Source organism: Sapajus apella, unplaced genomic scaffold (genome assembly GCF_009761245.1).
Source record: "Sapajus apella isolate SASKATOON/1434 unplaced genomic scaffold, GSC_monkey_1.0 scaffold46, whole genome shotgun sequence".
NCBI lineage: Eukaryota > Metazoa > Chordata > Mammalia > Primates > Cebidae > Sapajus > Sapajus apella.
Window position 1 is genome coordinate 2,800,889 of NW_022436986.1, and position 24,800 is coordinate 2,825,688.

General features: G+C 47.1%; 2 protein-coding genes across 5 annotated transcripts in view; one reads left to right on the top strand and one right to left on the bottom strand.

Moving 5' to 3' along the window:
- The first annotated feature begins 1,485 nt into the window (after positions 1 to 1,485).
- Positions 1,486 to 18,888, top strand: POLR1E (RNA polymerase I subunit E). Of its 2 annotated transcripts, XM_032240094.1 has the most exons (12): positions 1,486 to 1,685; positions 2,259 to 2,362; positions 3,442 to 3,518; positions 5,491 to 5,576; positions 7,926 to 7,984; positions 8,756 to 8,900; positions 10,706 to 10,813; positions 11,128 to 11,224; positions 13,008 to 13,141; positions 16,049 to 16,130; positions 16,911 to 17,042; positions 18,246 to 18,888. In XM_032240094.1, the coding sequence occupies exons 1-12, from the start codon at positions 1,610 to 1,612 to the stop codon at positions 18,403 to 18,405; spliced, it is 1,260 nt and encodes a 419-aa protein (XP_032095985.1). In that variant the 5' UTR covers positions 1,486 to 1,609; the 3' UTR covers positions 18,406 to 18,888. The 2 variants fall into 2 exon arrangements, with proteins under 2 accessions (XP_032095985.1, XP_032095986.1); XM_032240095.1 differs by lacking the exon at positions 3,442 to 3,518.
- Positions 18,889 to 20,116: 1,228 nt separating this feature from the next.
- The window catches only part of FBXO10 (F-box protein 10), a 56,342-nt gene continuing 51,658 nt past the window's right edge, over positions 20,117 to 24,800 (bottom strand). For 2 of the 3 annotated variants that reach the window (XM_032240096.1, XM_032240097.1), the window contains 2 exons: positions 23,819 to 24,000; positions 20,117 to 20,860 (listed from right to left, as the gene is read on the bottom strand). In XM_032240096.1, coding sequence (XP_032095987.1) covers positions 20,686 to 20,860; positions 23,819 to 24,000 — 357 coding nt within the window. In that variant the 3' untranslated portion in view covers positions 20,117 to 20,685. The remainder of the gene's footprint in view (positions 20,861 to 23,818; positions 24,001 to 24,800) is intronic. The other variant, XM_032240098.1, reaches the window with a different exon arrangement.

Sequence of the window (24,800 nt, forward strand, 5' to 3'; positions counted from 1 at the left end):
GAAGTATAACTCACTGCTTACTTATATCTCGCTTATATAACTTAGTCCCATATAATCTTTCTATATAATCATATACTCACTGCTTACTATATCTAGCTTATATATATAATCATACTTAGTTCCATTTAATCTTTCTATATAATCATATAGGTATTGTAGTCAGAGCTGTACTGACACATTTAGGGCTGATTTATAGAATCCTTCTATATAACCATATAGTGGTTTATAGTAGGAGGAATGCCTACAGCAGTCACAGAACAGAAGCAGCACATGGGAAAACAGCCAGACCAGGACAAGAACCAAAGACCCAGGTGGCCTCCCTACCTGAAAGGTCATATGCTGTATGGCAGGCTTGGAGCAAGAGCCTCTCCTCCTGATAAAGGAGTTGTAGTTCCTTGCATCCAGTTCCTGTGGAAAGTAGGCCTCAGGCCCGAGATCCTGCAAATAATCGAGGAAGAAGAACCCCTGTGATGTGACCAGTCACAGCGGCTGTACACCCTGTCAGCCTTTTCTCGCTTCTGTGTTAGCTCAAATCAGCCTCCCATAAATATCTTAAGAGCACAAGTCTGTGAGCACCTACTGCATTGGCTTACAGTATCTTTCTATTAGAAATCATTTGACACTCCAGCCCCCAGATAAGAAGTGCTGCCACACCTGCTGCACACAGCCCACCTCCTTGCCTCAGTGACCTAATGGGGGTGGACCCGTTTTCTGTACATGACCCTCTACTACTGCGCACGGCCCACCTCTCTGCCCAGATGACATAATGGGGTGGCCCCCTCACTTGTGACTCACGTGATTATGTATGCCCTGTCACTAAGCCTATAGATAATGACCTAACTTATGATCCTTCCCCCTGCTTGTACCTAATAAATACAGACGCTTCTAAGCGTTCTGGCCCTCGCGTGTCTCCGCTCATAGGTGGCATGGCCCGCTGAGTCCAGATGGTCTTCACCAGTTCTTCAGTGTCCTGTGTCTTTACTTCTTGGATCCTGCACTCCAGCACAGCATAAGGGACGCCCCACGATCCTGTGGGGCCCAACAGCCCTACAGTGGACAAAGCTTGTACCTAGAGCTGGATGTTCTTGTGTGTAGGTGGGAGGCTCTCCAGAGGGTTCTTCGCCAGCGGCCACATTTAGTTGGGGCTCAAGCAGTTCCGATCAGAGAATTCTAAATTTGAACTTGGTCTTTCAGGTTTTGGGAAGATATGTGTCACGGTAGGAGAGAGAGAGAGAGAGAGAGAGACGATTCTCTCTCTAGACGGTGCTGAGCGGTTAGAAAGCCCACAGGAAGCTTAGACTGAAGCCTCAGGACCCCTTGGCGCCTCGTCCTCTGGACCTACAAAACCCAGAGTGGCGGCGAGCGCTGAGCCAATCAGGTGCTGCGCCTCGGCCGGCCGTGCGGTGGGGTGGGGGGGTGGCACCGGGTAGGCGGAAACCACGCCTTTCCACGCGGGGGGCGGGGCCCCGTGGCTTTGCGCACTTTGGGCAGTGCCCGGCGGAACCACGCCTTTTCCGCTAACCGCGCGGCCTGCGCTTCCGGCGTGTTTGAAAGAGCTCTTGTGGTTGCTGCTATCTTAACTCCTGTGCTTGGGGGCCAGACAGTCGAGATGGCGGCAGAGGTGTTGCCGAGTGCGAAGTGGCTGTATTGTGGGGCGCCCGCTGGGAGCCAGAGAGCTGCACTGGGTAAAGACGGCAGAGCTGGAGCAGAGCTCCTCTAACCCTCTCCCCTTCCGTCTCCGTGCCTCATCTGCCCTCTCGCCCTCCGTTAGGCCCCTCCCAGCGGGGCCAGGACCTTTCTGGTCTCCACCACTCTCTTGGGCTCCGTCAGGGCTCCCCTCTGAAACCGCCGTCTTTCTGGCACTAACTCCCACCCGGTTAGTAACATCCCAGGCACCCGCTCTCCAGGGCTGGGTCCAGGACCCTGCTGTCCCCTCACCCACCAGGTCTCCCACCTCCCCCATTTCCCTCTCTTCACTGGGCAGGGGTTCTTTCTGTCACTTCAGGTGTGGACCAGGCCTTTGCTGCCAGGTTCCTTCGCCCAGACATTCCCTTGTCACAGCCCCTCCCCAGGGTTCTCACACCTCCCTATCCCCTCTTCTCAGCTGGCCCGGATCTCCTCCAGTTCCCTTGAGGTCAGGACCCAAGCTTCCTTGCCATGCCCATTCCGACACTTCCTCCCTCCCAATGACAGTCTATTTCCGCCATACATTATGTGTCCTTCTGCTCTCATCTCATTCTTGGGCTGCACTCTTACAGTCCAGTTCTCCAACGGGAAGCTGCAGAGTCCAGGCAACATGCGCTTTACCTTGTATGAGAACAAAGATTCCACCAACCCCAGGAAGAGGAATCAACGGATCCTGGTAAGTGCATTAGTTGCCAGGTGCCTCCACCCTGGGAGTGTGTGGATGTGGGAGGCAGTGAGGGGAGGAAAAGGGGAGTAGCAAAAGGACCTTTGAAGAACTCTGATGCCCAGCAACTTGGGATGTGGGGACAGACTCCATCTTTCATTCGTTTGTTCTTTCAACAAGCATTTATGGAACCCCCTCTGTTCCCTGTGCTGCAAGCTTCTAGGGAAACAGCCAAATCAGGCCTGGCCCCACTCGGAGAAAGTTCATACTCTAGAGTAGGGTTTCTCAACCTCAGGACTATTGACATTTTGGGCCAATAATTGTTCGCTGTGGGGACAGCATCCCTGGTCTCTACCCACTAGATGCCAGTAGCACCAGAGTGGATTTCCCTGGATTGAGAAGCTCAGCTCTAGAGAGATGAGAACTGGCTGTGAGGGACACTTTTACACAAAGCTCTGAGGCCGCGTGGGAAGAGTACAGGGCAGAGTGAGCTCAGTGGGAGGCGAGGTCTCTGCCAGAATGCCTTCCTTGGGGAGGGCATGTTGGAGCTGAGCCTTGAAGGATGGAATGAGAGTTTGGCAGTCAAGGTTTGAAGTTCCAAGTGGAAAGGATAGTGAGGACAAATGCAGAGAAGCAGGAAAGCTTGCTTATGATTGGGAAGTGAATCAGCCATGGTCTTGAGTGTATATAAAGAATAGTCATAGGAGAGATGGGCAAAGAAGATCAAAAAGGGCTTGGACTTTGGGCCACAGAGAGATTGCTGACAGAATCACTTTGTTGCATACCTATAAGTGCTAGAAGCCCAGGGCCTCTCTCTCAAGTCCTGTGGTAGAATTCCCCCAAGAACTTTTCATACCATTTAGAAGCTAGCAATATCTGAGGCTTCTCTTTCAAAAGTCATCTTGCTTTCCCTCCAGGGACACCCCATATTCCCTTAGAGATAGTGGGGCTGGATCATCTGCCAGAGATGAACTAGTTCTAATCCATTGTGGGTCTGGATTCTAAAGCTTCAGCAAATGTAGAAAAGAGAGATGATGCTTAATACCTTTCAACGTTGGTTGTAAATGGAGTTTCCTCTCTTTGCATTTTAGGCGGCTGAGACAGATAGGCTTTCCTATGTGGGAAACAATTTTGGGACTGGAGCCCTCAAATGCAACACTTTGTGCAGGTAATGGCAGGGGAAGGGACAGTGGGAAGGGTGATGGGGATAGGAGTGGTGGCAGCATTGGCACTGCTGTTTCCAGTCTGTTTTAGGGGCAGCAGGAGAAATCTAGAGAGGTTTACTAGATGATCCCTGTGTTCTTCGTAGACCCAGAGCTTTCCCCTCCCAGCCTACAGACATTACTATAAAGAAAAGAGAACTTAAATTTTCTAAAAACCTCATTCATTTGTAACCTTGTTTATTTATAGCTGTCTTATTCCAAAAGGCAGCTATCTCCATTAATTTGGAATGTGTGATTAGGTCAAAGCTTGTGTGAAGTTTACCTGGGAACTAATGACAGGTAAAGAACTTGGTAGTGTTGAAGGGTCTGGGCTGGGAAAGAGGAACCTGGGATTCCTGTCCAGCTATGCTGCTGATTGAGTGGCTGGGCAACTCTGCCTATCACTAACCCCTAGTCTTCTCCTCTGTACAATGAAGATTGTCCAGCCAGAACTGTGTAACTCTCGGGGGCTGGCATGATGAAGACAGGGCCCCGTGATAGCACCCAACAATGAAACACAAACCAGGCCCTTTCAGAGCCCTGCTATACCATACTCCAGTAGTGGTCAGATTGGTGTATAGATGCTCTGAACTATTAACCTGCACTCTCCCCTCACAAAGATGCTCTAGTTCTGATTGATCTCCTCCCCATTTACTTGGTTTTGCCACTGTAAAACTGGTGTGCCATAAATTCTAGTGTAATTCTAGATTTCTACACCCCAAAAGAGTTTTTCATTATAGTACAGCAGCGAGCCCAAATGTGATCAACTACCAGAATCACCTGGTAGCTTTTTTTTTTTTTCCCAGAACTACCTCATATCCCCCCATCCCATCCCATCCTTTCCTTTTCCCTCTCCCTGCAGAGAATTGCTTTGGGGTAGAGGGAAGGGGAGATTATTGTTACCCATGAGTAGGTGATACATTCCTCAGGTGTGTGGGCAGAGAGAAGGTTGACAACTTTTTTTTTTTTTTTTGAGACGGAGTTTCCCTCTTGTTACCCAGGCTGGAGTGCAATGGCGCAATCTCGGCTCACCGCAACCTCCGCCTCCTGGGTTCAGGCAATTCTCCTGCCTCAACCTCCTGAGTAGCTGGGATTACAGGCACGCGCCACCATGCCCAGCTAATGTTTTGTATTTTTAGTAGAGACGGGGTTTCACCATGTTGACCAGGATGGTCTCGATCTCTTGACCTCGTGATCCACCCGCCTCTGCCTCCCAAAGTGCTGGGATTACAGGCTTGAGCCACCGCGCCCGGCAGGTTGACAACTTTTAAACAGGAAAAGGGCCAGGCGCAGTGGCTCACACCTGTAATCTCAGCACTTTGGGAGGCTGAGGGAGGCAGATGACCTGAGGTCAGGAGTTCGAGACCAGCCTGGCCAACGTAGTGAAACTCCGTCTCTACTAAAAATACAAAAATTAGCCAGGCATGTTGGTGTGCGCCTGTAATCCCAGCTACTTGGGAGGCTGAGACAGGAGAATTGCTCGGGGAGGTGGAGGTTGCGGTGAGCTGAGATCGTGCCACTGCACTCCAGCCTGGGAGACAGAGCAAGACTCTGTCTCAAAAAAAAAAAAAAAAAGGCCAGGTGTGGTAGCTCATGCCAGTAATCCCAGCGCTTTGGGAGGCCGAGACACATGGATCACCTGAGGTCAGGAGTTAGAGACCAGCCTGACCAACATAGAGAAACTCCATCTCTACTAAAAACACAAAATTAGCTGGGCCTGGTGGCGCATGCCTGTAATCCCAGCTACTCAGGAGGCTGGGGCAGGAGAATCACTTGAACCTGGTGGCAGAGGTTGCTGTGCACCAGGATCGTGCCATTGCACTCCAGCTTGGGCAACAAGAGCGAAACTCCATCTCAAAAAATAAAGGACAAAGGAAGCTGTACAAATAATATTTTTGAATAATCCATTGTTACTTGAATTATTCCTTCTTTATTCAGGCACTTTGTGGGAATTTTGAACAAGACCTCTGGCCAAATGGAAGTATATGATGCTGAGTTGTTCAACATGCAGCCACTGTTTTCAGGTAGGTCCCAGTCATGAAAGCTGACAGAATCACTGCATAGTTTGTGTTTGCTGGATTAATTGGCTTGAGTTTTAGATTTATAAAACACATTTTGTAGTTATTTTCATTTATTTATTTTATTCTTTTTTCTCTGCTTTGTCTGTGTTGAGAAAATGTTTTTATATATATATCGTAGTGTTTTTTTTTTTGAGATGGAGTCCCACTCTGTCGCCCAGGCTGGAGCACAGTGGTGCAATCTCGGCTCACTGCAACCTCCACCTCCCAAGTTCAAGCAATTCTCTTGCCTCAGCCTCCTGAGTAGCTGGGACTATAGGCGCATGCCACCACACTCGGCTAACTTTTATATTTTTAGTAGAGACGGGGTTTCACCATGTTGGCCAGGATAGTCTCAAACTCTTGACCTCAGGTGATCCACCTGCCTCAGCCTCCCACAGTGCTGGGATAATGCCTGGCCTAGAGGTTTGTATTCAGCATGCACTTATTGATGATCTCCTGCACCAGGCATGAGGCTGTGGATATGGCAGTAAGCAAGGCACAGATCCTGTCCCCATGGTGTTTACAGACTTGAGGTGGGAGGTTGATAAAAGCAAGCTGTGCAATGATCAGAGCAGAATATTAAAGGACATGTCTGATATCAAATCTTTTCCATCAAAGACCTTTCTTAATTCTTAACCGTTATAGTTAGGATGAAGAGGTTTTAGAATTTCTGGTAGACAAAAAATTGTTTATTAGGTTGTATAGTAACTTTGATGTTGAGGACAAGTCTCCTCACTAATTTGGGGGAGATCTATTTTTTTCCCTTATCTAGTGGAAGAATTTACATTGCTTCTCTGCTTTGTCATCTTAGAATGCTCAGGACTAGAGTGAGACCTTCCAAAATAATAAAGAAGAGGGTCACACTTAAGGAGTTTCTGTTCCCTAAATCTCAGAACTTGAATCCTTAGTGATGCCCTTACATATTGAGAACCATGGCAGGATAGGGTAGTAGATAAGAATCACTGGGATCATTGTGAATCTGCCTGATACCTCAGAGGCAGTACTTCCAGCTTTATTCTCTCAAAACAGTGCTTCCACCCCTTTAGAGAATCTGATGAGGACCTGGACCTACTTCTGAGAAACATATATAACACACAAATATATATATGGGATTTTTTTAAATACGGAATTTTACACCTAATTTTTTTTTTTTTTTTTTTTTTTGAGACCGAGTCTTACTTTGTCACCCAGGCTGGAATGCAGTGGCGCCATCTGGGTTCACAGAAGCCTCCTCCTCCCAGATTCAAGTGATTCTCCTGCCTCAGCCTCCTGAGTAGCTGGGGTTATTGGTGCGCGCTACCATGCCTGGCTAATTTTTTTATTTTTAGTAGAAATGGGGTTTCACCACGTTGGCCAGGCTGGTCTTAAACTCCTGGCCTCAAGTGATTCGCCCACCTCAGCCTCCCAAAGTGCTGGGATTACAGGTGTGAGCCACTGTGCCTGGCTAAATTTTACACATAATTTTAAGGGGCTCTTGAGTCCTGACACCCATCTGTGAATTTCCTAGGGGTCCCCCTGCTTTGCAAACATATATAACTATATTTAAGTCATCCTCCAATTGTTCTTATAAAATCCAAGGAGGCAAGGAAAATTGTAATTTAACGTGTTGATTAAACAGATTTTTGTTTTTACATGTAAGAAATTTGTAAATAGGAGTTTATTCTAGCTAGTACACACACACAGATAACATTTATCTTAAGTCCTTATTATGTGCTAGTCACTGTTCTAAGCACTTTCGATGCACACAGCAACCTTCTGGAGTAAGTACTGTTGTTTTTCTTTTTAACCAATGATGAAACTGGCACAGAGGTTAGATGACCTTGTCATGGGTGATGTCTGAGATAACAGGCAAGGCCACTTGAGAGCTTGTGCTGTTGTCTACTAGGTTCTACTGCCCCTAATTTGAGTAATTTGTAGATAATTAGAGAGCATCGTATAAATACTACCACATACCTCATGTTCATGCCTGCTTTTTAGGTCTTTCACCAAGAAAGCAAAAGGAGCCAAGGACTTGTTTTCTAATCCTGTCTCCCACCATCTGGTGAACTGACCTGGGGCGAGTCATTTCTAAAATGAAGAGGTTGGGCCGGATGACCCCTTCATTTGACTCTCTCATTTATTCTCCAAGTTCTTTAATTGTATACTAAAGCTACATATTAAATATTCACAGTATACACTCATGTTAGGCTCAGGGAAGTCCTGTAGTAAAAAAATCTATTATTCTTAGATAGACAAATGAATATTAAACACTATTACTATTTGTAAGTCTTCCACTTGACTTTTCTTTTTGTCTGTTTTTGTGTGTTTTGATAGATGAATCAATTGAGAGTGAACTGGTACAAGAGAGTCAGACCAAAACTTACAGAGAAAAGGTGAGTGTGAGAAAATGAAGATGTGGGACCTTAAGCAAGTTCCTTCTATACCTTGGTTTTTCCATCATTAAAATGAGCTTATTGAACTCAAGGGTCTTCCTGGCTGCTCCCAGCTCATTCAGTCTGTTTCTCGGGACAGTTAGTTTGTACCTGCAGAAGCCTTCTTGGCCCACAGAGAACAGTCCCTCTCCCATCTGGGGCACACAGCTCTGTGCCAGTGTTTGGTGTTGGTTCTCGGGGCTGATACAGGTGTAGCATGATGCTTATTTTTAGGATTTTGTCCAAGTTTTAGAATATATTGGTTGTAGCCTGAAAACTTTCATGTTAAAACAAAGTAAACTTTAGGATTTTCAGTGTAGGTGGTCCCTGTAAAGGTCATCTCACCCAAAGATGGCAAATTGATTGAATCTCTGGTGCTACCTGGAGCACTGTATTGAGAAGGGATGTGAGGCTACCTTTTGGCTCAGAGGGAAGGAGTCAGTGACCTCTTAGCCCTGTCTGTTATGGATATAAGATGGGAGAATGGTTTACCAGCCCTAATTTTAATCAAGTCTTTTTATTTTACTGATGGAGATGTTGTTGATTGGTCAGTCTGTTAATAGCATTTGGTGCTTACAGCAGTCCTGTGAGGTAAATAGGTGTGATTCAGCCTTATTCACAGGTGAGGTAGTGATGGCTCCAGGATGCTGAGAGTGTCCCCATAGTGACACAGCTAGAAGGAGCAGTGCCTGTTTGTCCTGTCTCTGGTAATCAGGTTTATCTCTTACACAGATGGATTCTTGTATTGAAGCCTTTGGTACCACCAAACAGAAACGAGCTCTGAACGCCAGAAGAATGAACAAAGTTGGCGGTGATTCTTTGAATCGTGCAGTGGCTAAAGCTGCAGAGACTATCATTGATACAAAGGGTGTGACTGGTAAGCATTTGGAACTTGGGGTAAGAGTCTGCCCATAATGACAGCTTTCTCTTCTCTTGGGATCTTTTACCCACCCACAGATGGAATGCTGGGAGCTAGGGCTGGATTCCTTTCTGCCTCTTGCTGAAGGCCTTCTCAGAGACAGGCTCTGGAAGTAGTAAGAAACATCCGACATGGCCTTGTCCTCTAGTGATCTCACAGTCAAGCACAGGGACAGGCACGGGATGGATACATGCATGCTTTGGTCATGGTGCTGGGGTTACAGCCTGCAGGGCACAGAGGAGGGAGAAGGCCTCAGGTCTCTCCTTGTGAGTTGTAGGAAAGCTTTGGTCAAAAAGGCTGATGTGTTGATGGAAATGAGCCTCCAGAGGTGGCATTTCACTTTGGGATTGGTGGCTCTTTTTCTGGTATTCAGCAGCTGGAGTATTTAATTGTATTTTAAAATTTATTTTAAATAAATTTTAAAATTAAAATACAATTGTATTTTAAAATACAATTAAATTTTAATTTTAGGCTCACGCCTGTAATCCCAGCACTTTGGGAGGCTGAGGCGGGCAGATCATCTGATGTCAGGAGTTTGAGACCAGCCTGATCAACATGGAGAAACCTCGTCTCTACTAAAAACACAAAATTAGCTGGGCGTGGTGGCACATGCCGGTAATCCCAGCTACTCGGGAAGCTGAGGCAGGAGAATTGCTTGAATTTGGGAGGTGGAGGTTGCAGTGAGCTGAGATCTCGTCATTGCACTCCAGCCTGGGCAACGAGAATGAAACTCCCATCTCAGAAAAAAAAAAAAAAGTATTTATTGTTCAAATATGTTATAAGAACGTAAGAGCAAGTTTATATAAGAGCAGCTTTCTTTTTACTGTTTTCAGAGATGAGGTCTTGCTATGTTGCCCAGGCTGATCTTGAACTCTTGGCTTCAAGCAGTCCTCCCACCTCAGCCTTCCAGGTCGCTAGGATTATAGGCACAAACCACTGTTACTGTGGGCAGGGCAGTTTTTCTATTAAGAATGGAATTCTAGTAATTTTTGGAAAATCTTTCCATACCCTATGATTATATACATTTTAACATGTTTACAAATTTATGTATGTATGTATGTATGTAGGTAGGTATGTATGTATGTATTGGAGATGGGATCTTGCTGTATTGTATCACCCAGACTGGAGTGGAGTGGTACAGACATGGCTCACCGCAGCCATAAACTCCTGGGCTCAAGTGATCCTGCTGCTTCAGCCTCCCAGTGGCTGGCACCACAGGTGTCTTTTGGAGAGACGGGGTCTTGCCATGTTGCCCGGGCTGGTCTCAAACACCTGGGCTCAAGCCCTCCTCCCACCATGGCCTCCCAAAGTGTTGGGATTACAGGTGTGAGCCAGCCACCACACTTGGCCACGTAGTTATTCCTGTAGGGCAGTTAATGTTATATTCTGAAAGGTTTTTTTTGCCTACAATGTGTGGCAAAATATATTAGAAGTTAAGCCATTAAAGGCTATTTTGGATGCCCTTCACTTTTTCATTTTGTACTGGAATGCTTGTTAGCACAGCTGTCTCTCCCAACTCTATTGTAAGTTACTTGAGGAGAACTTTGCCACTTCCACCTTCTCCAGTGCCTAGCTCGTGTTTGTTCATGAGTGAAGATGGCAGTCCTGAAGCAGGCAGCCTGATGGGGAGGCCAGGTCACTTTGCCAGATGCATTGAGACTCGGGGTTTCCAGACCATTTGTGGTCTCAGGTGCACAGACTTAGGAATGTTGTCGAACCTGAAGCAAACAGGGTGATACATGGATTGTTTCTTTATTGAAAAGCTCTGGTCAGTGATGCTATCCACAATGACTTGCAAGATGACTCCCTCTACCTTCCTCCCTGCTATGATGATGCAGCCAAGCCTGAAGACGTGTATAAATTTGAAGATCGTATCCTTGCAGTAGATACCCAGAGTCTAGGGCAGACCAGTTTTGTAAGAGGAAGGGTTGGAGCTTAGAATTTCACCACTCTATGGGTCCAGTCAGAAGGAAAAGGCCTGCAGTGGCTTTGTGATGAGAAAAGGCAGAAAAGGCTGGGCAGGGAAGGCTGGGAGTCTGAGAACGGAGTCACCGAGCTCAGCCCTTACGTGATCTGCCCTGTGTGATTGCCACTCTGAGCCTCAGTTTCCCTGTCTGTGAAAAAGATGATCAAGCTAGTTGGATGTTTCTATTTTGGTTGGATTATATTCTTGACCTGTAACTAGTTCTTTCCCCTGCGGAGTATGAAGCTCTTCAGAGTCCATCTGAAGCTTTCAGGAACATCACATCAGAAGAAATACTGAAGATGATTGAGGAGAACAGGTACCCTGACTTGGGCAGATGGGGGCTCCAGGGAGTGCTGTCGGGACACAACAGTAGTCAGACACTGAGCAGGTCCTTTGGGTGTCAGTCAGTGAGCAGGTTTGTCTGTTCAGCATTTGAACATGAATAAGCCAGTGTTTTCTTGAATGTTTGGGCTTCCAGGAGCTGTGGGTCACATTCAAGGGAGAGGGTTGGTCTCTGAATGCTTGGGACAGAAGTTGGTGAGGCCTTCTACTCCGGGGCTGGGAACCAGAGCTGCCTGTGTCACCCAGTGTCATGCTGATGCTGATTGTCACTGGTAGGGCCCAAATGCTGGCCTGGGAATGAGTGCTGGCCAAAGTGATGGTTTCTCTGTGAGGATATGCTAGGCGGGCTTTTCTAACGTTAAATTTATGTATTTAAAATAGTGTATATTTTAAATAATTCAGAGGTTATTTCCTTCTTCATCCCCTTTTCGCATTAAAACAGCTTCTTTTATGATGATGGTGAGTTTTTTTGCTTTTGGGTTTTTTCTTTTAATAATTTCATTTTGATGAAGAATTGTAATTCTGAGGTTTGTTCCTCCAATTTTTGTTTTAAAATTTTACTGGTCAGTGAAGTCCAGTGCCTTTCCAGTGCCTTGGAATTATTATTATTACTTTTTTTTTTTTTTTTTTTTGCTTCAAAGATTTATTTCCAAAGTAGAGCTCATTACTAGTTCGTAGTTGTCTTAATGCGATTGTAACTCAGGGGCAGGTGCAGGAATGAGCTCTGAGCTGGGAGTCTGAAAACAGTCCTCCAGCTCTGCCCTAATCTTCCCTCTTGAAGCCTCAGTTTTTCCATCTGTAAAATGAGGCAGCTATGAAATGATCTTGAAGACCCTTTTTATCTCTGTGAGTCCAGGGTCTTGCTAGCAGTAGAACTGCATGAAAATAATGGTGAGCATTGACTGAGCCCTTCCATTTGTGCCAAGCACTGTTCTAAGTGCTTTACTGGCATTGTCTCTTTTCATCCAGAAAAAAGTCCTTAGGAGGAGAGTACCTGTACTATCACTGGCCCTAATTTATAGGTGGAGAAATCGGCACTAGATGTCAAGAAACTTGCCCAAGTCATTAAATGGCAGAGAAAGGACTGAAACCCAGGAAGGGGGACTGCAGACTCTATGCTCCTGACTCTGAAAACAGAGATCAGCAAACTATGGCCCACATGCCAAGTCTGGCCTGCTGCCTGTGATTAAGTAACATATAAATAAAGTTTTATTGGAGCACAGCCCTGTTCATTTACTTAAGTAATATCTGTGGCTGCTTTTGCACTACAATGGCAGAGTCAAGTATTTGCAACAGAGGTTGTGTGGCTTCCAAAGCCTAAAATATTTACTGTCTAGCCCTTTATCGATCCTTGCTCTAAACCGTGTTCCTCCTGTTATAAGGAATGTTGAGTGTGCTGCTGGTCCTTCATCAGCTGCTTTTGTTCGTTTTTTTTTTTTTTTTTTTTTGAGACAGGGTCTTGCTCTGTCACCTAGGCTGGAGTACAGTGGCGCAAACACAGTGCACTGGAGCCTTGATCTCCCAGGCTCAAGTGATCCTCCTGCCTCAGCCTCCCAAGTAGCTGGGACCACAGGCGTGTGCCACCAATGCTTGCTAATTTTTTGTGGAGCTGGGATCTTGCCTTGTTGCCCAGGCTTTCATCAGGTGTTGTGTGTGTCAGGGGTGACAGGTGCCTGTTATTCTCATTGTAAGAGGGAAATAGTTCCTGACAGCACATCTTACCTGACACAGGCCTCCCTTTCTTTTCCTTGTTTTAGCCATTGCACGTTCGTCATAGACGCACTGAAGTCTTTGCCATCAAATGTGGAGAGTCGAGACCGTCAGGCCCGGTGCATATGGTTTTTGGATACCCTCATCAGATTTCGAGCTCAGAGGGTAGTAAAGCGGAAAAGTAAGTCTATGATAAACTTTTTTTTTTTTTTTTTTTGAGATGGAGTTTCACTCTTGTTACCCAGGCTGAGGTGCAATGGCGCGATCTCGGCTCACCGCAACCTCTGCGTCCTGGGTTCAGGCAATTCTCCTGCCTCAGCCTCCTGAGTAGCTCGGATTACAGGCATGCGCCACCATGTCCAGCTGATTTTTTGTATTTTTAGTAGAGACGGGGTTTCACCATGTTGACCAGGATGGTCTCGATCTCTTGACCTTGTGATCCACCTGCCTCGGCCTCCCAAAGTACTGGGATTACAGGCGTGAGCCACTGCGCCCGGCTAAACATTTTATTCTAATTGTTGCCAGTCTATCACTTTTCTATAATCCTTAGATGAGTTCTAATGAGAGAAGAAAATGGATATGTTTGTCCAAGTCTGTCAACTGTGAGATTCCTGCCGGTACTGCTGACATGTCAAGGGGACTTGCCAGGCCTGTTTTTCTCTCTGGATCTCCCATTTTCTTAACTGAAAATTGGGGCACAATGGATTATATGGTAGTTCGGGGCCCTTCCAGAGCTGAACTTTGCTACTTCTTTTCTTCATTAGGTGAAGTACAGCATCCAGGTTAAATCAAATGAGAACTTTAAGGGACTATTTGAACAAACATCAGTCACAGAGTGAGAGAGAGAGAGAGAGTGAGAGAGAGTGTGTGTGTGTGTGTGTAGAGCGAGCGCTTATATATATGTATATGAGATACACATATGTATCTGGAAGGCTTGTGGCAGGTTTCTGTTGTATCGGCTTATTTCTAACTAGAGTCAGTCTGATGGTAACCCAGTGCCACTTGTAGCTAGGACCCTTTGTGGGTCACACGTTCATACCTACCCAGAGTTGGAAACCCAGGAGATGTCTGTGATTTTAGGGACAAGGTGTGTTTAGTTGTTGTTACTGTGACTGGGCATCCAATAGTCTATACTGTTGTTTTTCAGTGTAGTCATGTGTTGCTTAAGGATGGGGATATGTTCAGAGAAATGTATCCTTAGGAAATGTCATCATACAAACATCATAGAGTATATTTACATAAACCTGGATGGTATAGTCTACTACACACCTAGGCTATATGCTATAATCTGTTGCTCCTAGGCTGCAAACCTATACAGCATGTTACTCTACTGAATGTGATAGGCGGTTGTAACACAGTGGTATTTGTGTATCTAAATATATCTAAACAGAAAAGGAATAGTAAAACTATGATATTATAATCTTATGGGACCGGCTGGGCAGGGTGGCTCATGTCTATATCTCAGCGCTTTGAGAGGCCAAGGTGAGAGAATCATTTCAATGCAGGGGATTGAGATCAGCCTGGGCACCATAGCAAGACACTGTCTCTACAAAATTAAAAATATTAGCTGGGTATGGTGGTACATGTCTGTAGTCCCAGCTATTTTGGAAGGCTGAGGCAGGAGGAGTGTTTGAGACTAGGAGTTCCAGGTTACAGTGAGCTATGATTTCATCACTGCCTCGGTGACAGCAAGACCCTATGTCTAAAAAAATCTTATGGGACCATTGTCACATATGTGGTCTGTCATTGACCCAAAAAAAAAAAAAAAAATCACTATAATGTGGGGCGTGACTATATATGCTTAGTCATGGTTTTTTTTTTTTTTTTTTTTTTTTGAGACAGGATCTTACTCTGTCACCCAGGCTGGAGTACAGTGCTATGAGCTCAGCTCACTACAACCTCCATCTCCTGGGTTCAAGCAGTTTTCCTGCCTCAGTCTCCCGCGTAGCTAGGATTACAGGTGGGTGCCACCACACACAGCTAATTTTTGTTTTTTTAGTAGAGACAAGATTTCTCCATGTTGGCCAGGCTGGTCTTGACCGCCTGACCTCAGGTGATCCACCTGCCTCGGCCTCCCACAGTGCTGGCTGGGATTACAGGCGTGAGCTACCTCGCCCAGCCTGTATTTGCTTAGTTGTTTTTTTTTGAGACTCCGTCTCACTCTATTGCCCAGGCTGGAGTACAGTGTCACAATCTCAGCTCACTGCAACCTCCACCTCCCGAGTTCAAGTGATTCTCCTGCCTCAGCCTCCTAAGTAGCTGGGATTACAGGTGCACACCACAACACCTGGCTAATTTTTGTATTTTTAGTAGAGGTGGGGTTTCACTGTGTTGCCCAGGCTGGTCTCAATCTCCTGACCTCAGGTGATCTGTCCACCTTGGCCTCCCAAAATGCTGGGATTACAGGTGTGAGCCACATCGACCGGCCACTTAGTTCTTATTTTCACATTCCAATTCCACCTTTCCCTCTCTGTCTCTCTGAGCTTTTAGCAAAATTTTGTTTTCTAACGTCACGTTAAATCTGTGTCCTGCTGGGACGCCTGTGTTCACGCTTATAATCGCAGCACTTTGAGAGGCTGAGGTGGGTGGATCACCTGAGGTCAGGAGTTCAAGGCCAGCCTGACCAACAAGGAGAAACCCCGTCTCGACTAAAAATACAAAATTAGCCGGCCGTGGCGGGGCATGCCTGTAATCCCAGCTACTTGGGAGGCTGAGGCAGGAGAACTGCTTGAAGCCAGGAGGCAGAGGTTGCAGTGAGCTGAGATTGTGCCATTGCACTCCATCCTGGGCAACAAGAGCAAAAGTCTGTCTCAAAAAAAAAAATTCTGTGTCCTTAGGCCTCGGGCTGTGGTCTTTCTTGTCACTGGCCCCTCACCAGCATCACTCTTGCAGGGAGGTCTGCCAGCAGAGGCACACCAAGCATGTTTTTATTTTGCCATGGCTGTTCTTCTTTGTGGGTCCTACTTCTCTTACCACCTGGTTCTGGTCATTACAGAGGCCCAGCTGTTGAGCTTTTCTCTCAGCTCATGGTTGAGGTGTGGCCTGAGAGTTTTAAGAGAAAATGATCAAACTTAACTTTGCATTGTAGATGCTCTGGGACCTGACATTCCCCACATCATCAACACCAAACTGCTGAAGCACTTTACCTGCTTGACGTACAACAATGGCAGGTCAGGGGCTGGTTTCTGGGATTTTTCCTGTGCAAGGGAAAGCAGGTGGGGGGAGTGAGGAGCTGGGGGCTTGGACTCAATTTCATGTCCACAGATATGCAGTGCTAAAGAGACTACTGCCATTTGGAAGTCTCCTGGGGCCCCAGTAAGTCTAGCAAACGCTAAATATTACTCTGTCCTTTTTGGAAAGGTATTGTCTTTTTGGAATCTTAGAAGCTCTGGGAAGTCCTACAATAGAGACTTGTTTTACTTCACATACTTCTTTTGAGGAGCCCTTCCTGATGTCCCACAGAGCTGGTGTTCTGCGGAAAGGCAGTGTTGCATAAAAGGGCAGGCCAACTTGGGGACTTTGGGGAAAGACCCACAAGCAGTGCCCCTGGGCTTTCCTTCCTGCCATCTCCATGGAATGTGTTTCCTGCTCCTGGGTGTGCTTAGAAGAATCAGCACAGTTGATTTGGGAATGACTGTTTTCCCAGCAGCCTTGCTGTGCAGGCGGGGACAGACTCAGAGGGCCCTCACCAGCTCGAAGTGCTAGTGGTGCCCAGGGAGCGTGTATGCTCAGCTTTCTCTCTCCCCCTCAGAGGGAAATGTGGACCAGCACACTGCTCCACTGTGTGTGAGGCCCAGGAACCTTGGGAGGGCAAAGAAGCCATCCACATTCCTTTTCCTTTCCTTTAGTTCCTGAGTGCATATGGGAATATGCTTGGATGTTCTTATTTTGCTTTTGGAGAAATTGTCTTAGACTTTAATTTTGTTTCTTCATTGCCACTGATTTTCTAGTTTACGGAACTTAATTTCGGATTCTATGAAGGCGAAGATTACTGCATATGTGATCATACTTGCCTTGCACATAAATGACTTCCAAATTGACCTGACAATGTTACAGAGGGACTTGAAGCTCAGTGAGAAAAGGTGAGCACGACAGAATAAAGAGCTCCCTGCAGGGCGCCTTGATGTCTTACTTCTGGTACCACTGGAAAGCATGAGGTGCCACTAAGGGAACTGAGGATTTTTACATGTGGGAACAACTTGGAACTAGAGGTCTATTTTCAATGAATCAATCATTGACTGAATGAGCAACTAGACATTACTGAGTGCCTTCTCTTTGCAAGGCACAGTCTTAAATTATGTCATTATCTCATTGATTTCCCTAGAAAACAATTGAAGAATCAGGTTTAGAAAAGTACATGACTTTCTCAAAGTTACACAACCAAGAGGGGAGCAGTTGGACTTCAGATATGAGCCTTTTCATAACATTCTGTTCCCTGAATAACCAAGCAGCTTCCATTCTCTGAATTTCTGTCACTGGGGAGAGGGATTTTATATGGTTCTGAGGGTGCAGCCCAGGGTGGAAGTTGTAGGAGAACCCAACTTCCACTTAGTTAAGAAGAGCTTCCTCAGAATCGGATGGAAGGGCTTGCCCAGGGGAGGTGTTCAGGGACAGGTGGAACCACAGTTTGGCAGGGATGTCATGTTTGTACTTCTCTGACCCGACTGGGAGAGCTGGTGGTGGGGGTGACCTTTCAGGCTCCCTCTAACCTTGTAGAGGAGATTCAGACACTAGGGGCAGAGCTGCCAGGGAACCTAAACTGTGGGGTCAGCTGATCTTTGTCAGTGATATAGGGGCATGTGATATCCAGGGACCCAGATTGTGTCTAGGAGAGCCAGTGAACACACTTCTGTCTGGACTCTCCTAGCAGTCCATGGAGGGACTGTTCTGAGGGCTGTCCATAGACTGTGTTCCCACAGGCACTGAGGCTGAGAAAAGAGAACAGGTACTTGGAACCTGTCAGATTCTAGCAAGTGCTCAATGCTGATTGCTAAAAAATTTGGTTATGGGTGGTAAAGAAAGTTGTCCATAGGGCTCTAAGATACTCTGGTTTTTCATCACCCACATGGATCTTTCGAAGGGCAGCACATTAAAATAAAATTGTCTGTCTGATGGCTCCCAGTGGGTGAGGGGACCTTGCCTGCCCCTCTGCCTGGGGCTTTGCTCCTGCTGGCAACCTTTGGGATTCTGTCTTTATGGCCTCGAGCATGAATGTGCTGCTACCTTTTGCCACACCTCCCTGAACAGTCACATTGAGGAGTCTGATTGTTCTGTGTCTTCCTTAGGATGATGGAGATAGCCAAAGCCATGAGGCTGAAGATCTCCAAAAGAAGGGTGTCTGTGGCCGCCGGTGGTGAAGAAGATCACAAACTGGGCACCCTGTCCCTCCCGCTGCCTCCCGCCCAGACCTCAGGCCGCCTGTCAAAGCGGAGGAAGATTACCTAGATGCCCGCTTTCCAGACAGATTTTGGCTGCATCATAGCCACAGGCTGGTCCTATTCATTTCCATTTTTATTTTTTAAAAAGGAAAGGTCCGGGCATGGTGGCTCACACCTGAAATCCCAGCATTTTGGGAGGCTGAGGTGGGAAGATCACTTGAGCTCAGGAGTTCGAAACCAGTTTGGGAAACATAGAGAGACCTTGTCTCTACTGCAAAAAATAAAAAAATAAAAAGTCAGGCCTGGTGGTGTGTGCCTGTAATCCCAGCTGAGGCAGGACAATTACTTGAGCTTGGGAAATCAAGGTTGCAGTGAGCTATGATTGCGTGGCCACACTCCAGCCTGGGCGAACAGAGAGAGACCTTGTCTCTAAAAAGTAAAATAAGGAAAAAAAGAAGCGTTGCTTCGGCACAGGTATAAAGCCAGAAGCCAGCATCTCCACTGTGCTGTCCTATGCAGAGGTATAAAGTGATGGCCAGGTTGGACTTCATCTCTCTCCTTTGGTGTTATTGCTGTGATTATAAATGACAAGTTTCCCATGTTGGTTCACCTGTGTGGGGATTTGGGAGGGTGGGGCCTGGCTCAGGCTCAAAGATTTCACCAGGCTGAGTCAAATCTCTTTCCCGCCCCCCAAGATGGAGTCTTACTCTGTTGCCCAGGCTGAAGTGCAGTGGCGCAGTGGCATGATCAGTCATTTGAACCTCCGCCTCCTGGGTTCAAGTGATTCTCCTGCCGCAGCCTCCTAAGTAGCTGGGATTACAGGTGGGTGCCACCACACCCAACTAATTTTTGTATTTTTAGTAGAGACGGGGTTTCACCATGTTGGTCAGGCTGGTCTCGAACTCCTGACTTCGTGATCCACCCACCTCAGCCTCCCAAAGTGCTGGGATTATAGGCGTGAGCCACTGTGCCCATCCCAGGCTGAGTCAAATCTAATGGATGAAGGTTTCCAAGGAGAAATGTGAAGTGGTGTGCTTAGGTCTGGAAGGGCCAGTGGAGTACGTGGTAAGGAAGGAGGATCAGGTTCAGCATACCTGGAAAATGATGCTTCAGGCTTTATCAGAAGCTAACTGGGTCACCATTGTGATGGGGTTCTTACACACCAGTAGAGTACAGCCTGTTGTAACGGGGTGGAGCCAAGTCAGAGGAAGTGGTGACCCAACTTCTCTGCCTGGCTGAAGCCACATAGAAGGCAGGGGTCAGCAGGAGTGTGACACAGGAAGTCTTATGTACATGGCCTGGGCCCATCCTCAGATCTCCAGGGTCCTGTTTTAAGCGGGAGCAGCTGAGATTTGTGCTACTCAGCGCCTGGAAGGCTGGGTCAGTGAAGGGAGGGAGGGAGGGAGAGCGAGCTCAGCTCTTCTGAGAGAAATTTACCCAGCACCTAGGGGCCTCCATTAGGGAGTCACGATAGAAAGGAGTCTTGCCTGAGCTTTGAGGCAGGTGCTACTTGGAGCATACTTTGTCTTCCTCCAGCAGAGGTATGGGCAGGGAATCGACTTGCCTCTTTAAGCCATGAAAATCAAGTATGTGACAACTCCTTGGAAAAAATCTCTCAGAAAAGGACTTCTAATGCATCTTCAGGGTAGAATGTGTGATTACTTTTAAATTTCAGATGGGTTTGACACTTTGAGGCTTAATTTCTGGGAATGACTGGACACAACTCTCCCACCTATAAGCCCCAGTATATGCCCAAACCAAGGAAAGCCTTCCAGAAATGCCTCTTAAAATAATATAGAACTTTATTTTGGTTATTGAGGTTTTTGTTACTTTTGGTTCACAGAAAAGTCATTTCTTAGAAAATAGTAAAGGCAGCATTTTGTACAGCGACTCACATTGGGGCCACTAAACAAGTGCAAAGGACAGTGCCAGGGATAGAAGAGGCCAGCACTCTTGTGCCCAATGTCCTCAGGGAGAAGCCAGTGCTCATGGCTCCCTCCACCCCCTCCCATCACACCCAACACAGCAGCACCTAGGGCCCGATAGAACCAGCCATGCAGCCAAGTGCACGACAGCGACCCCTGCAGGCTGGTGAGGGCCCCATAGGAAAGGCCGAGTGGGAGGGGATTGTTCAGGCTGAGCTGGCCCTGCATCCAGCCCCCTTCCTCAAGCTGTGGGGTCTGAGCTCACCTGGCTTTGGGACTTTGACACATTCACAGTATGGTTCAGTAAAGTCCTTTGGGAGCTGGCCTTCCTCTCCTCAGGCCACTAATCCCCCCCAGCCCCAGGCTGGGATCTGGGGACACACAGATGTGGCCCTACCTACGGGGAGCACACAGGTCTGTCCTCACAGGATGGTGCAGAAGACACTGCGGTTGCTGTGATAACCACCTTCCACGCGGGCTGTGATCCTCGTTGCCATGGCTGTCACCTTTTGCCCATTGTGGGCTGCTGAGGGGCGTCTGAGAGAGTTTTCGAGGTGGGGCCGTGCTGGTGGGTTCACCAGGCGCCACGTATCAGACCTGGAGGTGCAAAACCAAAGTCAGTGAACTTCTGAAAGGTCTGCAGCGCTGCAGGGCACAGCACAGTCTTAACTTTAGTTCCAGATTGGTGGATCTAGGTATTGAAATCTGGATGTAGGTTCTGTCTTCCAGTTTAGTGTGAGCCCAAAGAGGTGGGATACTGAGAAACTAAGGGGCAAAAGTCCTGCATTCCATGTCCAGCTCTGCCTTCAACTCTGCACGTAACCTTGGATAAGGTCTATGGGCCTCAATTTTCCCACTTTGAGACAGGGTCTCACTCTGTTGCCCAGGCTGGGGTGCAGTGACACAATCATGGCTCATTGCAGCCTCAACCTCCTCAACCACCCAGCCAATTTCCCCATTTTAGAATGGATAAGATCATAGGGTGGTGGTTGTGAGACAGGGTCTCATTACGTTGCCCAAGCTGATCTGAAACTCCTGGGTTTCAGTGATCCTCCTGCCTCAGCCTCCCAAGTAGCTGGGATTACAGGTGTGTGCCACGGTGCCCAGCCTTTCTTCTTTCATTTTCATTTCTTTTCAGCTCTATGACCACAAATGTTTATAGAAGCTTTACTAATACTCTCCAAAAAACTAGAAACTACCTAAATAGCCCTCAGTTGATGAGTGAATAAACTGCAGTATACCCATACAGCAGAAGACTACCCAGCGATCGAAAGGAATGAATGCCTTACACACAACACCATGAATCAGTCTCCACTGTGTTAGACTAAGTGAACGGAGCCAGACTCAAAAGACTACATACTACAGGATTTTTTTTAATTATTACTTTTTGAGATGGACTGGAGTGCAATGGTGTGATCTGGGCTTACTGCAACCTCTTCCTCCCAGGTTCAAGCAATCTTCCTGCCTCAGCATCCTAAGTAGCTGGGACCACAGGTGCCTGTCACCACATGCCTAATTTTTATATTTTTAGTAGAGATGGAGTTTTGCCATCTTGGCCAGGTGGGTCTTGAACTCCTTACCTCAGGTGATCCAGCTGCCTTGGCCTCCCAAAGTGCTGGGATTGCAGGCATAAGCCACCACACCTGGCCAGGCTTGCTTTCATTTATTTATTTAGAGACGGGTTTCACCATGTTGGCCAGGATGGTCTCGATCTCCTGACCTCGTGATCTGCCCACCTCGGCCTCCCAAAGTGCTGGGATTACAGGTGTGAGCCACTGCGCCTGGCCCAGGATTTCCTTCATATGACATTTGGGAAAATCCAAATCTACTGGGGATGGAAGTTGGTGGGTTTCCAGTCATCCAAACCCTTATAGAGAGTATGGAGGGGCGGGGAAAAATCAAATGATAGTGAAGCTGTGGTTAGAGTTTTCTGATGCTTGAGTTATAAGGAACCAACTTTACACACACCAAATTTCTATTTGTTTAAGGCCATTGTCTTAGATGTATTTTTATGATAATCATGTTACAATGAAAGGATTGGAAAGGTGTGGACAGAATCAGAGGTTGGCTACTAAAGGTGAGTAAAAAGGCCTCACCTGTGTTGGGAGAACTGTATGTGTTTGACTTTGGCAGCAGGGGAGCACTACTGAGAAGGAGTAATGACATGAGAGGCTAGAAAAGACAATTAGGACCTCAGGGTGCACATCAGACAATACCAGAGCTGGCATTGGCCAAGTCCGGGCTGTATCCTGTACCCTGAGGTCTCCAAAGGAGAGAAAGGTGGATCCCAGGGAATCTACAATATAATCTGCTGGGATGTGGGAAGAAAATATTAGAATTTTGATTTGTTTTTAACTTTATACTTGAAAATTTTCTATTTTGGGTATAATTTATTATGTAAATAATATACTGCTACAGTAGACACACATAAGTTATAAATAGGTATACTGGCTAGGTGTGGTGACTCACACCTGTAATGTCAGCACTTTACGGGGCTGAGGCAGGTGGATCACCTAAGGTCAGGAGTTTGAGACCAGCCTGGCCAACATGGCAAAACCCCATCTCTACTAAAAATACAAAAATTAGCTGGGAGTCGCACCACTGCACTGCAGCCTGGGCTACAGAGAGACTTCGTCTCTAAATAAATACATAAATAAATAGGTATATCTACATTGGGGGTTTCTTAACAAAATATTTTTCCCAAGAGTGTGTATAACACAAAAAGTACGGGGATCATTATTACAGAAGATGAAGATCCATCAGAGGTTTTTAACCGCGGAAGTGGGACTTAGAAAGATGAACCTGGCGGGATACACAGGACAACCTACAGAGTGGGGCAGGGGGTGGCCAAGGGCAGGGAGACTGGCAGGAGGCTGCTGCAGAGGGACAGGTGACATTGCCAGTGCAGGAGTGATACAGCAAATGTCAGTATGATTTTACAACCAGGCTGGTAAAGCACAGACCAATCAGAACACGGTCCATGCAGAAACAGCTGGAAAAGCTGTGCATCGCAGTAATGCAGGTGGCACGGGGTAGGGTGAGAGGTGCTGAGACCTGAATTAGGGTGGCAGCAGTTGGGAATGAGGAGGTGCCTGATACGGGAACATTTTAGAAGCAGAATCAACAAGACCTGGTTCCAAGACTGGACATCTTGGTATTAGAGAGAAAAAGGGAGCAGAAGTTTTGTAGTGATAACACTGAGTGGATGGCAATGTCGCTGAAATGGGGACCATGGAAGGTCAGAGAGGTTTGGGGAAGATGGGTGGTGGCAACTGTGATACACTGAGGCAGAGCGACTAAAGTACAGCAGCAGCAAGGAACCTGCAGAGCTGAGATCTGAAACTGTATCCCTGACTCTGAAAAAGCTTGTTCCCTCCCAGGGAGTCCTCAGCCCCGGCCTGACAGAGCCAGGCACAGGCATTTTTCTGACTGGAGTCAACAGCTGGCAGGGTTGCAGGGAGCCTGGGCAACCACAATCACTGGGTGCAGGCCTGGCTTCTTCAGGGAGCTTACTGTGGTTCTAGAAGACTGGTTCAGGCAACCCCAGGCACTTACTTTTTCTTGAAAACCAGGAACTTGTTGTTTTGCATGACGCATTCTCGGTTGTTTGAGATCTGCTGAAAGATGGTCTTGTTGGTTTTGCCCTGGAAGATGATGTTCTCCTGCACCAGGGCCTTGGCGCGGCCCTGCACTGTGATGCCGTAGGCCCGGAAGGAATGGATCCGGTTCTTTATTACCTGGGAGAGGTAGCCAGAGATTGTCACACCTCAGGGACTCACAGACTCAGAGAGCTGAACAAGTGAATTATCAGTTCTAAAATTGAGGGGGCAGGAATGTGCTAAGCAGGCCAGTGAAGAGCCTCATGAGCTCAAAGAAGGGCACCGAGAACAGCCTGCAGGAGCCAGGGAAGGCTTCCTGGAAGAGGTGATAGGTAAGTTGTAGGCATTTATCAGATGCAGAACAGGAAGAGCTGTTTCAGGAAGAAGAAACAATATGCAAAGGCCTGGCGGAGAGGGGAGGTAGTGTCTGAAGTCAGGGCCACTGGCAACTCAGCTGAGGCAAAAGTGTGCGCCTCTCTCCTTTCCTCTGCCCCCACAGTGCTCAGAGGCAAAGCCCAGGCACTCTTTACTCCTTGTCGTAAGACACTAACCCATGAAGCTGCAGAACTGTAAAAAGGCTTTAGGTGACCCAACAATCCCACTACTGGCTGTCTACCCAAAGGAGAAAAAGTCATATGCACACACATGGTTATAGCAGCACAATTTACAACTGCAAAAATGTGCAAACAACCTAACTGCCCATCAGCCCAAGAGTGGATAAAGAAATGTGGTACAGGCTGGGCACAGTGGCTCACGCCTATAATCCCAGCACTTTGGGAGGCCAAGGCGGGTGGATCAAATGAAGTCAGGAGTTTGAGACCAGCTTGATCAACATGGTGAAACCGGTCTCTGCTAAAAATACAAAATTAGCCAGGTGTGGTGGCACATGCCTGTAATCCCAGCTACTTGGGAGGCTGAGGCAGGAAAATCTCTTGAAC

What these genes read in the sequence shown, in the direction of transcription:
- POLR1E (XM_032240094.1), top strand. Translation starts at nt 1,610, where the DNA reads ATGGCGGCAGAGGTGTTGCCGAGTGCGAAGTGGCTGTATTGTGGGGCG. An exon ending in GAGCCAGAGAGCTGCACTGG is followed by an intron (nt 1,686 to 2,258) that starts GTAAAGACGGCA and finishes GCACTCTTACAG; the next exon opens with TCCAGTTCTCCAACGGGAAG. An exon ending in TTGAAGCTCAGTGAGAAAAG is followed by an intron (nt 17,043 to 18,245) that starts GTGAGCACGACA and finishes TGTCTTCCTTAG; the next exon opens with GATGATGGAGATAGCCAAAG.